The sequence below is a fragment of the Mixophyes fleayi genome, chromosome 1 (assembly GCF_038048845.1).
Source record: "Mixophyes fleayi isolate aMixFle1 chromosome 1, aMixFle1.hap1, whole genome shotgun sequence".
Lineage (NCBI taxonomy): Eukaryota > Metazoa > Chordata > Amphibia > Anura > Limnodynastidae > Mixophyes > Mixophyes fleayi.
Window position 1 is genome coordinate 385,284,972 of NC_134402.1, and position 14,572 is coordinate 385,299,543.

The following is a 14,572-nucleotide window of genomic DNA, read 5'->3' on the forward strand; positions in this document are numbered from 1 at the left end:
GTACCGGACCGCCTACATGGCGTAAAAGAATACGCGATTCATCAGACCAGGCCACCTTCTTCCACTGCTCCATGGTAAAGTTCTGGCACTCACGTTGCCATTGTAGGCACTTTGGCGGTGAACAGGGGTCAGCACTCTGACCGATACGTGGCTACACAGCCCCATACACAACAAGCTGCAATGCACTGTGTGTTCTGACAACTTTCTATTATAGCCAGCAATTTGTGCTACAGTAGCTCTTCTGTGAGATTGTACCAGACGCATCAATGTGCCTTGGGCGCCCATGACCTGTCACCGGTTCACAGAATGTCCTTCATTGGACCACTTTGGTAGGTACCAACCACTACATACAGGGAACTCCCCACAAAACCTACATTTTGGAGATGCTCTGAACCAGTCATCTAGCTATCACAATTTGGCCCTTGTCAAACTTGCTCAGATCCTTACACTTGCCCATTTTTCCAGCTTTTAACACGACAACTTCAGGAACTGACTGTTCACTTGCTGCCTAATATATCCCACACCTCTTGACAGGTGCCATTGTAACAAGATAATCAATGTTATTCACTTAACTTAACCAGTAGTTTTAATGTTCTAGCTGATCGGTGGTGCAGGATAGATATATATATCTCTCTCTATATATATATATATATATATATATATATATATATATATATATATATATAGATATAGAGATATATATAGAGAGATATATATATATATATATATATATATATATATACACACACATATAGATATAGATATCTTTCACCTTTAATCTTTAATACATGCTGGAAATGTACATTGCAGCATAGGAGAACCAGTCCCTTTTACAGACGATGCTACAGGCTGTATCCACAGGGGAAAACTATGCTATTAATTCTCCCACAAATGTTAGTATGTTTTTACTATTTTATATGCATTTAATTAAATAGTGTTATACTGTATTTCTCCTCTGACCCCTCAAGCACCTAAGTCGTGTGGCTGTGGCTCTCCAGATGTTGTGAAACTACAAGTCCCAGCTGGCTCTGCCAATTATCAGCTGACCATCTACAGGCAAAGCATGCTGGGGCTTTTAGTTTCACAGCACTTGGGGAGCCACATGTTGGACGGGCCTGGCGTAAGCTATTGCCACATAAAGAGGAACTTGACATAAAAATATCATCTCATCTGCCAATAGCACGGTGGCTTAGTGGTTAGCACTTCTGCCTTACAGCACTGGGGTCATGAGTTCAATTCCCGACCATGGCCTTATCTGTGTGGAGTTTGTATGTTCTCCCAGTGTTTGCGTGGGTTTCCTCTGGGTGCTCCGGTTTCCTCCCACACTCCAAAAACATACTGGTAGGTTAATTGGCTGCTATCAAAATTGACCCTAGTCTCTCTCTCTGTCTGTGTATATGTTAGGGAATTTAGACAGTAAGCTCCAATGGGGCAGGGACTGATGTGAATGAGTTCTCTGTAAAGCGCTGCGGAATCAGTGGCGCTATATAAATAAATGGTGATTATGATGATGGGTAATCAGAAAATTTGCAAGTTACAGTGATTCATTTTTTATTTTTTTTTAAGCTTCCTTGAGGTAAATAAATAAGAGTATTTACTCATGTCCATCTGAAACTGATTCTTCTTTATGACTAACAGGCTGGAGAAGTTTAAAAGTAAACATTGCACCACAGAAAACTATCAATGCAGCTGTTTGGACAGTTGTCACGGCTTGTCCATACGACTATAGAAAAGCCTGTCACTGTGAAGTGGATACGTCCAATCTGTTCTGCCAGGAGAAAAATCAGGTGCAGGCAGACAAAAGCCCAATAAACGCATCCCTTAACTGTGTGGAGAAATTATAAGCAGTCCCTTATATTTTAAGCCTCTGGACATATTACTGAGCAATAATTATTCCAGATAGAATATTGGCACACACTAGGGATGCTTTTCTCCAATCAGAGAAACATATAAAGATTTACATACACAACAAATTATCTTTTGGCCATGCTAGGAATCCCCAGTGTAAGGAAAATACAGTTAATTGGATTAATTTTCACTGACTTTCTACCATCTTTTTACACAAATATTTAGCAACAGGCTATTACCACCATTATGTCCATGAAGGAACCCACTTTTGTGCAGCCTGTGAAGGACAGGCTCATTTTGACTGCACCTGCTGACAGATCAGTCACTGATCGGTCAGATTTCCAGCAATACAGATCAACTTCTATCAGAAACCCAATAAGATGTTGATCAAGACTACTGCTCACTTTGGAAATATACCCACATTGTAAACTTACACTAAACTAATCAAAGCTAAAATCATATTGCTTGCTTTGACTACAGCAAAACTGAAAATTAAAAAAAAAAAAAAAAAAAAAAAAAAAATCAACCACGCAGAAATATCAAGTATATAAATTACATTCTTACCACTAGGCCAAAGACAAGGTCATCAGAAGTCTTATGTTTAGACCTCTCAGGATTTTCACATATACACAAAAGGTAGCTGCTATGGGCATCGGCCGTCACAGTCTGAACCTCAAGTGAATCATCAGTGTTCATCAAAGGGTTCACATTTATGATCTGTTAAGGTAAATATACTGCATGCAAGAAAATGTATATTATGAAAAAAAACAGTACAGGGTAAATTGCTGCTTGGTTCCTTACATGGGCAGCACTGTACATGACAACACTATTAGACTGCCAGCACTACATTACAATTAAACCCCGTAACCACTCTGTGAACCATAACCTATAGAATCACATCATAGAACCAGTGCATTGTTCTCATAAGGGCTGATCAGTAGGCCATGGTTGACTGGTTAACCATCATATTTTATTATAGGTTACTTATGTAAAATGTATCCCGTGCAATATACCAGAAGTCCAAATTAAAATAACCATTCTAAAGTACAGCTTTCCATTGGCAAAAACATGATAGTTCTGGAAAAACCAGTACATTGGGAGTTTTAGTTATATTAAAATATCAGATAAGTGCAGCAATATCCTCACATACACACAACTAATACAGCTGTGTTTGTGCAAACTCTCATTATTTATATCAAATGTCCTAAAATTGGCTCCAAAACAATAGTTACTAACATTTTTAGGCTGCCTCTTTTTTTTTTTTTTTTTTTTTTAAATCAACCTTATTGATTACTGCCAACCAATAAACTCATTAATAGTTATGTTTTAATAATATTATTTGTATAAGCCCTCAACTCAACAAATATAGTAAATGTTTCTTTATCTTGCGAGAAGTTAAACGGAACCGGTCATCAAAATTGCAAATGCACTTTTCTTTCCTGAGAATCCTACAACAACTACCTCATATCTTATTCTATGACTTCACATGGATGATAACAATATAGCTTTATAATATTCCCTGTATAGCATGTGATAACAGTCAATAGACTATATACCGATAACTAATCTATATTACCAGCCTGTCACTACGGTGTCATAATAACAAATAGGCAACAGGATACTCCCAACAGTTGCAGCCTAGAGCGGTGACAATCGGCGTTGATTCTAGGACTCTTAGTTTGGGACAAGGCTCAACAAAAAATTTATGTTAATGTCAGTGAAGTGCCAAGTAAAAAATTTCAAGAAAAATGTAATTAAAAGGATATCTTCTCCAATAAGTGTTGATTTTGTGTACAAAGCAGAAAGCTGTCTGGTAAATAAAGAATTTTTGTTTTCACCAGCTGCCTTCAGTGCTGCAGTTTCTGTTTGTTTCACAACCCCAACCTGCAAAAGGAAAATAAATACAGTTTTTGAGACATGCATAATAATAAGGCTCTCACGCCACTTGGTGGAGGACTGCAGAATTACAATTATGGCACAGTGTGCATTAAGTAAGCTGTTATGTCAAATATTAGTGCATACCCATTATAGTAAAAACTGAGCCTGTACCGAGCAGAGTGGACACAGCAAACAGGAACGGGATCAGGATCAGTGATACAGAAAAGGAGGAAGGCACAGGCATGTTGGTGGTAACAAAAGTGGAAGAAGGAGGACACTGGCCCTGCTCGTGAGAAGTTACAATCTAAAGGGAGGGGCAGATTAACTGGGGGGAGTAGGTGGGACAAAGGTAGTAGGGGCGAGATTGGTAGGTGAGCAGATAAAGAAGTCTGTTTTAAGAGCCCACTTGAAGCTTTGGAAGAAAGTTGAGTGTGAGATAGGGAGACAGAGTTCCAGAGGAGAGGAGCAGCAAGGGGGAAATTTTGTAGGTAAGATTGTAAGGAGTTAATGAAGAGATAGTGAAGAGAGGCAACAGCCATTGGCACCAAAGAAGGCCGGAGGGTGTGTGGAAGTTTGTCATGTTAGTGTCCCTTTAAAGTGTCTACATATATCAAAATCATTAAAAAAATATAAAAACAAAGAGGAGCGTTTACATCATTATACACATTATTGCGCACCGTCAAACCGAGATGTAAAGACACATTGTAATATTTACATAGGTATATGTCAAGATTCAAATCAATGCTACAACAGATCAGTGAACCCTAATAATAACCCACCCCCAACTTACCATACCTATCTTTGAACCCTTTATTTCCTAAAGTGCTGGCTTCTATGTCATTGTACTAGGGAGCTAAAGATCAGCCAAGCATCCATGTGCCTATCAATTCACAATGAAGCAGTGATGTCACCGAAGCAATTTGTGTTATGTGCCCAGTCTCTATGTGCTGTTACTGGTACATAGTGAAGTGATAGGATGCCTTCTCATGTGTTATGTGTCCAGTCTCTGTGCTGTTACTGGTACATAGTGAAGTGATAGGATGCCTTCTCATGTGTTGGGCAGCACAGTTGCCTAGTGGTTAGCACTTCTGCCTCACAGCACTGAGGTCATGAGTTCGATTCCCGACCATGGCCTTATCTGTGTGGAGTTTGTATGTTCTCTCTGTGCTTGCGTGGGTTTCCTCCGGGTGCTCCGGTTTCCTCCCACACTCCAAAAACATACAGGTAGGTTAATTGGCTGCTATCAAAATTGACACTAGTCTTTGTCTCACTGTCTGTCTGTCTGTCTGTCTCCATGTCTGTCTGTGTGTGAGTGTGTGTGTCTATATTAGGGAATTTAGACTGTAAGCTCCAGCAGGGCAGGGACTGATGTGAATGGGTTCTCTGTACAGCGCTGCGGAATTAGTGGCGCTATATAAATAAATGATGATGATGATGATGTGTCCAGTCTATGTGCTGTTACTGGTACATAGAGAGGTGATAGGATGCCTTCTTATGTGTTATGTGTCCAGTCTCTCTGTGCTGTTACTGGTACATAGAGAGGTGATAGGATGCCCTCTCATGTATATTGCTTCAGCCCACAAAATGGCTACCCCCCCCCCCCATGCAGGCAGTGAGTACACTTTAATTTCTGTCTTATTACTGTTATCACAAGACACCTCATTTACTGTATATAAAAATAAGTAGATATAAAACAAGCACATTCATGTAATCTATTTTAAATCAGCCACTTTAATAATATACTTCTAAAAGACAACATATCTTTAACAAATAAGCCAATCACCTACTTTATAGCCTTTTGCAACAAGTCGTCTGATGTGGACAAATAATCTGTGAGTAGGGATACTCGCACTCATGAAGTTGTGGTCGAGATGGCAATAGATGTTCAATTCACGTGCTGCAATCTGCATAGAGTAAAAGAGCAACACATTCCATGTGAACAGTACAAAGTGGATGTAAGAATGTAAGAACATATTTAATATACTGTATGTGTGTCACAAAATAAGAGTCAACATCAACTAATAGGTTTATAAATCAATTTATAGCTTAAAAAAACCCCAAAAAAAAACCCCCAAAAAAAACTATCCCAATTGAAGTCTTTAAGAAACCAGGATAGCTGAATTATATTGCTTTATTTCAGGTCTTTTAAATCAATAAAAGCATTTATTTGACATAATATATATTGTAAATAAGTGTAATTATCAAAGATGGTCAGTAAAAACAAACCCAAATCAAGCACATACCCAATATTAGAACTATGAAAACCGAAAGTAGCTACAGTCAGATTTATAGGTGTATAACCCCACCCCTTGATTATAATACCCTATTCTGCCAACTACAAGTGCCCTGGTGTATCATTTTCGCTCATCACTACCCTAGCATCTGAACCAGCTAGCAGAGACCGCACACACAGTAGTCATGTGAAGGAGACCACTGTGTGTGACCTCTACGATCCCCATTATGTTACACATTAGGGTAGAGATGGCAGCTCAATGTTTAGAGATTCTAAAGAAGCTTGTATATCAACACATGTAATGTACAAAGAGATGTAAGGGGAAGATTCTAGAATTACTGGGTAGTGGAAAATGTAGATATAAAATCCCTACTATTTGGCAGTCTACAGGGTAGTAATATTGGGTTTATACCTATATTTTAAATATATGTAGTTATTATAACTACTAAGTTTCATTATTTATTTGTTTAATGATAGAATCTCAGCACCTTCTCCTCTTGCAATTGGGACAGGTGCAGGTCATTGAAAGGGAACCAAACCTGTCCCCTGACAAGCTGCAAATTCCTTCCTTTTTTTTTTTTTTTTTTTTTTAAATACAGAATGCCTACACTATTAAGAAACTCCCGGGCCACAAGGCTGTCATTTCAGGAAGCAGTAAGGAACAGAGAGACTATTGCAGCTCCATCGTATACTAGGGGGAAAAGAGACAATGGCTGTACTTTCAAACGAATTGCTTGACCAAGGTTATCCCAAGACACCATTGGCTAAAAACAAAAAGGTAATGCTTAACCCAAATCCAAGCCTAAGTACTAACTGTATCCTACTGTAGGTCAAGCTTTAACATTTTACTAACAGACAAAAATATAGTGTTAGGCGATAAAGATGGAACCTCCATCTGTGAAAATCCCGGGCTTTCTCCCAGTGCTTCTAAAACCAGTAGTCAACATTCAACGCTCCAATAGGGAGATAATTGATCTCTTTGATTTAGGTTCTAAGGGGCATATTCAATTGTCGGCGGAAACGCCCAAAATCTCGCGCTCCGCGCACTATTACCGTTATTACTTACGGTAATAGTGCACGGAAAAAACGTTATTATGGTAGTTTTCTCGCTGGATTTCAGCTCGCAGCTCCCTGAGCCGGAGGCTGAAATCCAGCCAACTTTTACCGTAATAACGGTAGTAGTTTTAACGCGGCGGGGAATCCGGACAATTGAATATGCCCCTAAATATTTCAAAACTGTTCATTACAGAGGAAAATTTTAAAAAATGTAAACAATAAAACTGAGCATTATCGCTGACCTCCGCATCTTCTCCAAAGAATCTGTATTTGTACCCGCACTCAACACATAGAACTGCATCCTTATGCTGCTTTTTAATTTCTATATACTGCTCCTCAAGAGGTGTGTATACACTTTTTGTTCTGCGATTGGGAGTTTTTGCTTGTGAAGCATGTGCAGGGTTTTCCCGCTGTCTAGATAAGGAAAATGTATCAGACTTCCATTTTTCAGCCTGCAAGAAAATTAAAAAGATTTCTTTCTTGATTTATTAACAATGAGATTCATCTAATTTTATTAAGAAACAAAAAAGTTACTAGTAACATCTAAAAACAATATGCAAAAGTACATACATTTAGTCAAATGGTAATCATTGGGAGGAATCAATGTATTTTGCATGTACACCAATCTTCACATCTGTAAATCTACTGAAGACAATGCAAACTAAAAAGCTAAAATACTGTAGCTGAAAACAGAGGACAATAGCTTTCACACCGATATTTTCAGGTGCATATACTGCCATTCATTTTAAAGGATCACCAAACACCAAGTTATTCAGATATGAACAAGGCAAAATACATGGTTTAGTGTTGACCAGACAGTTCTAGGGTTAACACAAAGTATTGCCATCCCACTCCATTACAGGAAGCTGCAACTCTTTTCCACGATTCTGAGTTCTCTCAGCGATCTGCTATTGTGTATCTGTACACAGTTATACACATATTTACTGCACACACAATTGTATTTTAGTGGGTTATATTCATAAAATCTTTTGTGGCTTCTGGGGCTGTCATTATGGAGCTCATGACAAGCTGGACATACATCTGTTTTATTTATGATTGAAGAGGCAGAAAGGGGATAGGAACAGGTGGGTAAGCCTAGCCAGTAAAGCTGGGTACACACTACAGAAAATTCCACCAACTTTTTTAGCCGATCGATTTTACATGCCATCGATGGTCCGATCGCTCGGTCCATGGACTGCATACACACTAGCCTTGTTTAGGACGATAAAGGGAAGAGCGGACGTCCATTTAGCGACCTTTTTACAGCCATGTTGTCGTGAGCAATGACTGTAATTTCGTACTCACTGTTGTGGATCGGTCGGAAACTTCTACACACTACACAATGGAAACGAGATTGGAACGAAAATATTTAACGGTACGACCAATCAAATGAGGCGACAATCGTCCACTTGGGCAGACTTTCGACCATCGTGTCACAACACACACTGACCCTACTTTTGAACGAGCGGTCGTATGTCTGCTGATTGAGCCGATTATTGGATGAAAACTGTGTAGTGTGTACCTAGCTTAAGTGAATACAGGAAGATCACGTTAGAGTAATTGCTATTCAGTAAACACCTGTCACAGTGCAGTGATATTATATGAAGTTGCAATCGTCTATTCGCATTACAGAATTGCCATTCAAACTACTGCTGGAAAGAAGATTCCCATTTTGATTTTTAAAGGGTATAAAGAAAAACAAAATATTTAGATTTAAATACATTTTATATTGAACAATAGACTATAGCATCTGTTAATAACTGTCAAGATAATGTTCTCTTGTGTATATTAGATCATATATTGTACAGATAGTAGTAAGTACGGCTTTTGCTTTACCCAAACACTATCAATCCACTTCCCTACACTATTGAGGGGCGCAAGTATACTCACTAAGGAGTAACAAACAGTGATGTACAGTTGAACACATCTTGAGAAGTGTCCGGTTTAACGAAAAATGTAAATGCGTTTTTTTCATGTGCGCATCTTTTCCTGTGCAGTCAAGGCTTAAATGCATCCCTATATGTACACTGTATTATTGTGTAAATATCCTGAAGAAAGCGTAAATGGAACTGTGCATATGCTTTGTTGGAGGTCAGATAATTGCAATGGTGCTGGTATAGGCATGACAGTGTGTCTATGCAAGTGACTATTTTACGACGAATATATTGGTTTACTAAAGATTGCATGCTGCCTAGGTGGTATAAGCCAGGTACAGGTAGGAAGCCGCACATTCACATGCTTCGAGTGAGGACACATACTGCATACTAGAGGTGACTGTCTCTCTTAGTGTTTAGTGTGGTACAAGATGTAAAGCAGGAATGTCACATAGAAATATGCATCTTAGGATAACGGTTTAGGAATGTCGCAGTGACACATCGTGCACCGGTCACATATTGCAGCAGTAATAAATAGTGGTAATAACAAAGGATTTTAAATATTGGCCCAAACAAAAAAATTATTTGTTATGACATGGATGTCATCATCGAGCGATTTCATATGCAATGAAGATATTGTTTACCAGCTGGACACTTCCTTATTTATTTTTAAAACACGTTTTTATTAACGGTCAAGAGTATAAAATATCAGAAATCAGAGGCGTTTGCAAATCATATAACATACACAATTATAGGATTGTTTCAGTCAATGAGAGGAACAATACTGTGAGTCCATGTAAAAGAGAGAACAGAGTCACCGGTAGGTTTTCGTGTATTAAGAGAGCCTCCAGAGAGAAAGAAGAAAGAAAGGGAAAGGAAAAATGGACAAGTAAAAGTTGTGAAACCAGGGAATAGAGAGAAAATAGAAGATAGAAAGATAGAGAATGAGAAAGAAGAAAAAAAAAAAAAAAAAGAAGGAGTAAAAGAGGCGGTGAAGGAAGGAAGAAGGATATAAGGTGGTGTGGCAGAAACCACCAATAGAGCATTAGGGAGAAAAGGGAGGAGCAGCCTAGATAAAAGGGAATTGGTAATGAAAATAGGACATAGAGGGTTCCCAAACCTTGTTGAAGGTTTTGGAGGTGTTGCGTATAATACTGGTCATAAATTCCATTCGATGAACCTTCGATGATTCCAGTCGGAGGCAATTTGACAAGTGGCAGCAGAGAGGATGTGGCGAGGCAGTTTGTTTTGATGTTTAGTGGCTGAAGGGAATCCAAGTGTAGATGGAAGAATTTGGGTTTGAAAGGAAGAGAAATTTGAATTGTTGATTCCATCAGGGTGACCACATGCCAGAAAGGAGTTTGTTTCGGAGAAAACCACCATATATGTAGAAAAGTGCCTTTGCCAGAGCATAAACGCCAACATCTATCTGAAGAGTCAGGTAACATCTTGTGAAAGCAGGTAGGGACGTATTACCAGCGAAACAGAAGCTTATAGACGTTTTCTTTTATTTGTACACAAATTGAGCTAGAGGCGGCATTCCCCCGGATTTCAAACCAGTCATCATCTTCAACAGACTCGCCAAGGTCTCGTTTCCATGATACTTTGTAAGGATCACGAGGAGGAGCAGTAGGGGAGGTCAGTTCAGAGTAAATAGTGGAAATAAGACTGGACACATACTTATGCAGCCAGTTTTGCAATTTGAATCACTAAAAAGTATTTGCTATCTGACCTACAGTTCTTTTAGTTCGTTAAATCCTGTAATAAGACAAGGATTAAAGTGTTTTAACTGCACCTATTTTCATTTACTTGTATAGCTGATGGTCAGTTAGTTTCTCACTCATCCCCACCAGCTGGTGAGGTTGCCGATTTTTGAGCCTAGTCATGGAGATATTCTGCTGTTGTTACTGTATGTATCTATATGTCTCCCTTTTTTCCTTGCCCCCTTTACTCCAGTAGAATTATAGTATGATCCAGGGGGATTAGTACCATATCCTGTTAGTTCTTCATTAAGTCTTTCCACAAAATCTCATATAATGTGAATGTCTTGAATATTGCCTGCAATAGGAAAATAGTCTTAAATATACTAAGCTTTAAGGGCAGATGTTTTCTAGACACTGGGTACCTCACATATTTTATGTTAGATGCGCCTCAATGACATTCTATCTTGTATTTGGAAGACTCTGCCTTTCAGTTTGTACCATAATGACTCAGATCAGGATAGTTGATATTTAATAACTGTAGACCGTACTCATTTGGCAGATGTAACTAATCTACACCAACGTTCCAAATAAAGAAACTTTTTTCCAATTTTAGGACTTTTTTTGATTGCCTACAGAATGTTCAGAAGGGATTCAATCGTTGGACGTGATGTTAATGTAGCTTTATGCCTCCAGAAGGCGTTCAGGAAGGCTTCCAATCTTGTAGGTTGACTTCCCATCCGCTCCAAGAGCTGGGCCCCAACCTGTTTGAGTCAGAGGAGGCATGGTGCAGATTATGTCCAGAAAGCAGGGTATTTTTTTTTTTTTTTCAGCACTCCAGGAATCATTTTCATGCATAGATTGAACTGTTTATGGCAGACATGTCTCCCTGCTCTTAGTCAGACCATGCCATGAGACACAAGTGAAGTCTGTATCAATAGAACCGTAATGACTCTTCTTGATATTCCCCAATTAAAACTCCAATTGCAGGAAGCATTACCACCAAATTTAGAGGAAAGTATCGAATCTGTACATAACTAATCTACTGTTGTACAAATTAAAGTAGTAAGAGGGCTTCTACTTCAAAAGGCCACTTCAACTGTTTATCCGCCACCTCTCTGACCACTAGGTTTAATGTCCCTTTAGCTTCTATTGTGTCTCATTAGCCCCTCTCTAGAACGTGCGCTCACAAACAGGGCCCTCTACCCCATGTCACCTGTCTATGTATTATCGGTCTTTGTTGCTTGTGCCTGTAAAGTATGTTATGCAATTTGTTCTGTTAAGTACATCCATGCCATTATTGTTCTGCTCTGTACCCATGAACATGTTAGAATGTTTACGGTTTTCATGAATGTCATATCTGCTCTACTATGTAATCTGTGGCACCATACAAATAAATAAGGATGTTAATAGGAGTCTGTAAAATACGGTGTCAAGTGCAGATTAAATTAGCTACTGAAACATTCATAAAGGCATCCTGTGTATACCAGGGAAAAAAAACAAAAAACACACTCCCTGACCTTGCGCCGATGAACACAATCGATGTCTGAACTCAAATGACACTCACGACTACCTACAACTTGAGGGGAGGAATGTGGGAGGGAAGGGGCAGACTAACGTAGGCCTTGTACAGTAAAGGCATGCCAAGGGCGTCCCAACACAGATGCGGCTGACTCAACTACTGCGTTTATTGTAAGTACACTTGGTTTCAGCCGTATTATTTGCACCAGATACAGGGCAGGTGTCAGTGATGACTGACACAGCAGAGTCTTGTTTTACAAACTACATGTATGCATGCCACTAGCTAGCACAGAACATGTGTATGCAAATAAGACATACTATAAAAATGCATTATATGTACAATACACATTGAAAGCATCTGGATTTACGTTTGGAATGTAAAAAATACATATTTATGTTAGTGATTATACTGTTAATCTTTGTTCATTTATTTTATAACAGAATATGTTTTGTATGTGTTCTGATGTGACCTTATATTACACATACGCTTGTGTGTATACCGCAGTCTGTTCTGTCTGTCTACGTAAGGTACCATTAATGCAGAGCGTACTTCCATTTGGATTCAAGTCGAGGCGCATCTTGAGGTCCAGTTCGATTTGAACAGTCACAACTATGCTCAAGTTCCATGCTCCTTTTTAAAAGCATGCAAGTTGCATTTGAACATGAACCAGGCCCATTGTGTTCTTATTTGTCTCAGATATTATTCCTTCTATGTGTCAATATTTCATGATTGTACAAGAGAGCCTCCAACAACTACTAACACTGTGAAGACACATGTCTGCACTAACATGGGACCTAAGTCTACCCACTTGTATACCGGACATCGGACACAAATGCTACTGTTTAACAGCTGGATGCATCGTGACTAGGGTCCAACTGAACATATGCACATAAATCTACCTTTCGTAATTGAAATGGATTTCTTTATTATTAGTATTACGACGTTTAAAGGAAGGACTTCTACTTATACATCCAAAATTCTGCTTGCAACCAAGTTTTGATTACAAATACTGCTCCATTCCAAGGACTCTTTGTACTACTAACCCGTTCAAAATCCTGCCTGTTTTACAGTATGGAATATTAATTTTACTGTATTTTATGTTATAATGGAAGATTTTTAACTTGTTTGTGATATTATTTATTGTTGCCCGAACCGAATATCAATTATTATGATAAAAATGCCGATTAGTATTATATATTCCGTATAAATTGATAAGAGATACGTTTGTGACTTGATTAATATTCCAAGTGTTGCTCTTGTTCTTTTTATTAATGAGGAAAACAAATGTTTTCATATTTAATTATTTTTTACACGCTAAATTACACTTTCACAGGTATTAGTAATACTATCCAGACGCTATTCTTTCTTATACATATGTCACCCCATTACAGTACAATATTGTGTCCTCTCACGTTTATCTACTAAAACTATCACGCCACATCTCTATGCTATCCTTAAACTTTCTGGCACATATACTACTGGGTGCACATAACTACACTCATACTTTCATGTATGCTTTATTTCTGCATATGTTGTTTGCAAAATGCATCCAACACTACATGAGGCCCTGAATGTACAACTTGAAAGGGGAATGTGGGAGAAAACGTACACTATTGTGCTTAGAACCTTTTTTTTTTTTTTTTACCAGGAAACAATACAGTAGATCTTATTTTCAGCCACATCCTTAGGTAATGTACAGAAACCACTGCAATAATCTAAATCTGTCTATATTCTATATGCTTGTGGCTTTTGTTAAAGCTGTAGTATTATAGGGATAAGGCTGCATTAAGATTAGGATTTAGCAAATGATTTAGGGTTATGTTGAACTAGCAAACACAAAGGAGGGGATGAGCAGGAAGACGTCATTTGTTGAGCTGCGGTCCACCAACATGCAATTGTCCATAAAATATGCTAGATGTGCTGTAAATATACATATCCTTGATGGGTGGCCTTGTATGTGAAAAGAGAATTGTGTTTTTATCACACCATTTAAGACAAGATACAATTGCACAGAAACCACTGCAGTTTAAATAGACTAGATAACTGAAGGTTGACAAGACAATTTTCCATATCTTTACTCACCTTGGGGCTAAAATGTGAATCTCCATCTTGAATTAAGATTTCTGATTTTGGGAGTGCATCTTTAAACCCAGGAGAAGGTGATAAGAATTCAGGTATTTTCATGGGCTGAGAGTCATTGTTTGGTCTTTCAGATGCAATGCCAAACTCCCTTAATTTATTCAGAGTGTGATCTGAAAGAATTGATCCTCCACACCTTTTTTGCTCTATAACAAAAGTTTTAGAAAACACAGCATATTAAAAAAACAATCACACTCTGATGATCGACTTCCAATTATATTATCAAAACTTAAAAGATCAACTCAAATTTTGTCTAACTTTCTCTGTAGTATTCCACATACCTTGACTACCAACTTTTCCAATAGAACCTATCTCCCTTATT

The 14,572-nt window shown here is 38.4% G+C and overlaps 1 protein-coding gene across 1 annotated transcript in view; it reads right to left on the reverse strand.

Annotated features, from left to right (window-relative positions):
* MSH3 (mutS homolog 3) overlaps nt 1–14,572 on the reverse strand; it is a 145,916-nt gene that overhangs the window by 128,392 nt on the left and 2,952 nt on the right. The window contains exons 3-7 of the mRNA XM_075180088.1: nt 14,194–14,396; nt 7,258–7,467; nt 5,514–5,630; nt 3,615–3,732; nt 2,413–2,558 (exon numbers count right to left, since the gene is read on the reverse strand). Of these exons, the coding sequence (XP_075036189.1) occupies nt 2,413–2,558; nt 3,615–3,732; nt 5,514–5,630; nt 7,258–7,467; nt 14,194–14,396 (794 nt within the window). The remainder of the gene's footprint in view (nt 1–2,412; nt 2,559–3,614; nt 3,733–5,513; nt 5,631–7,257; nt 7,468–14,193; nt 14,397–14,572) is intronic.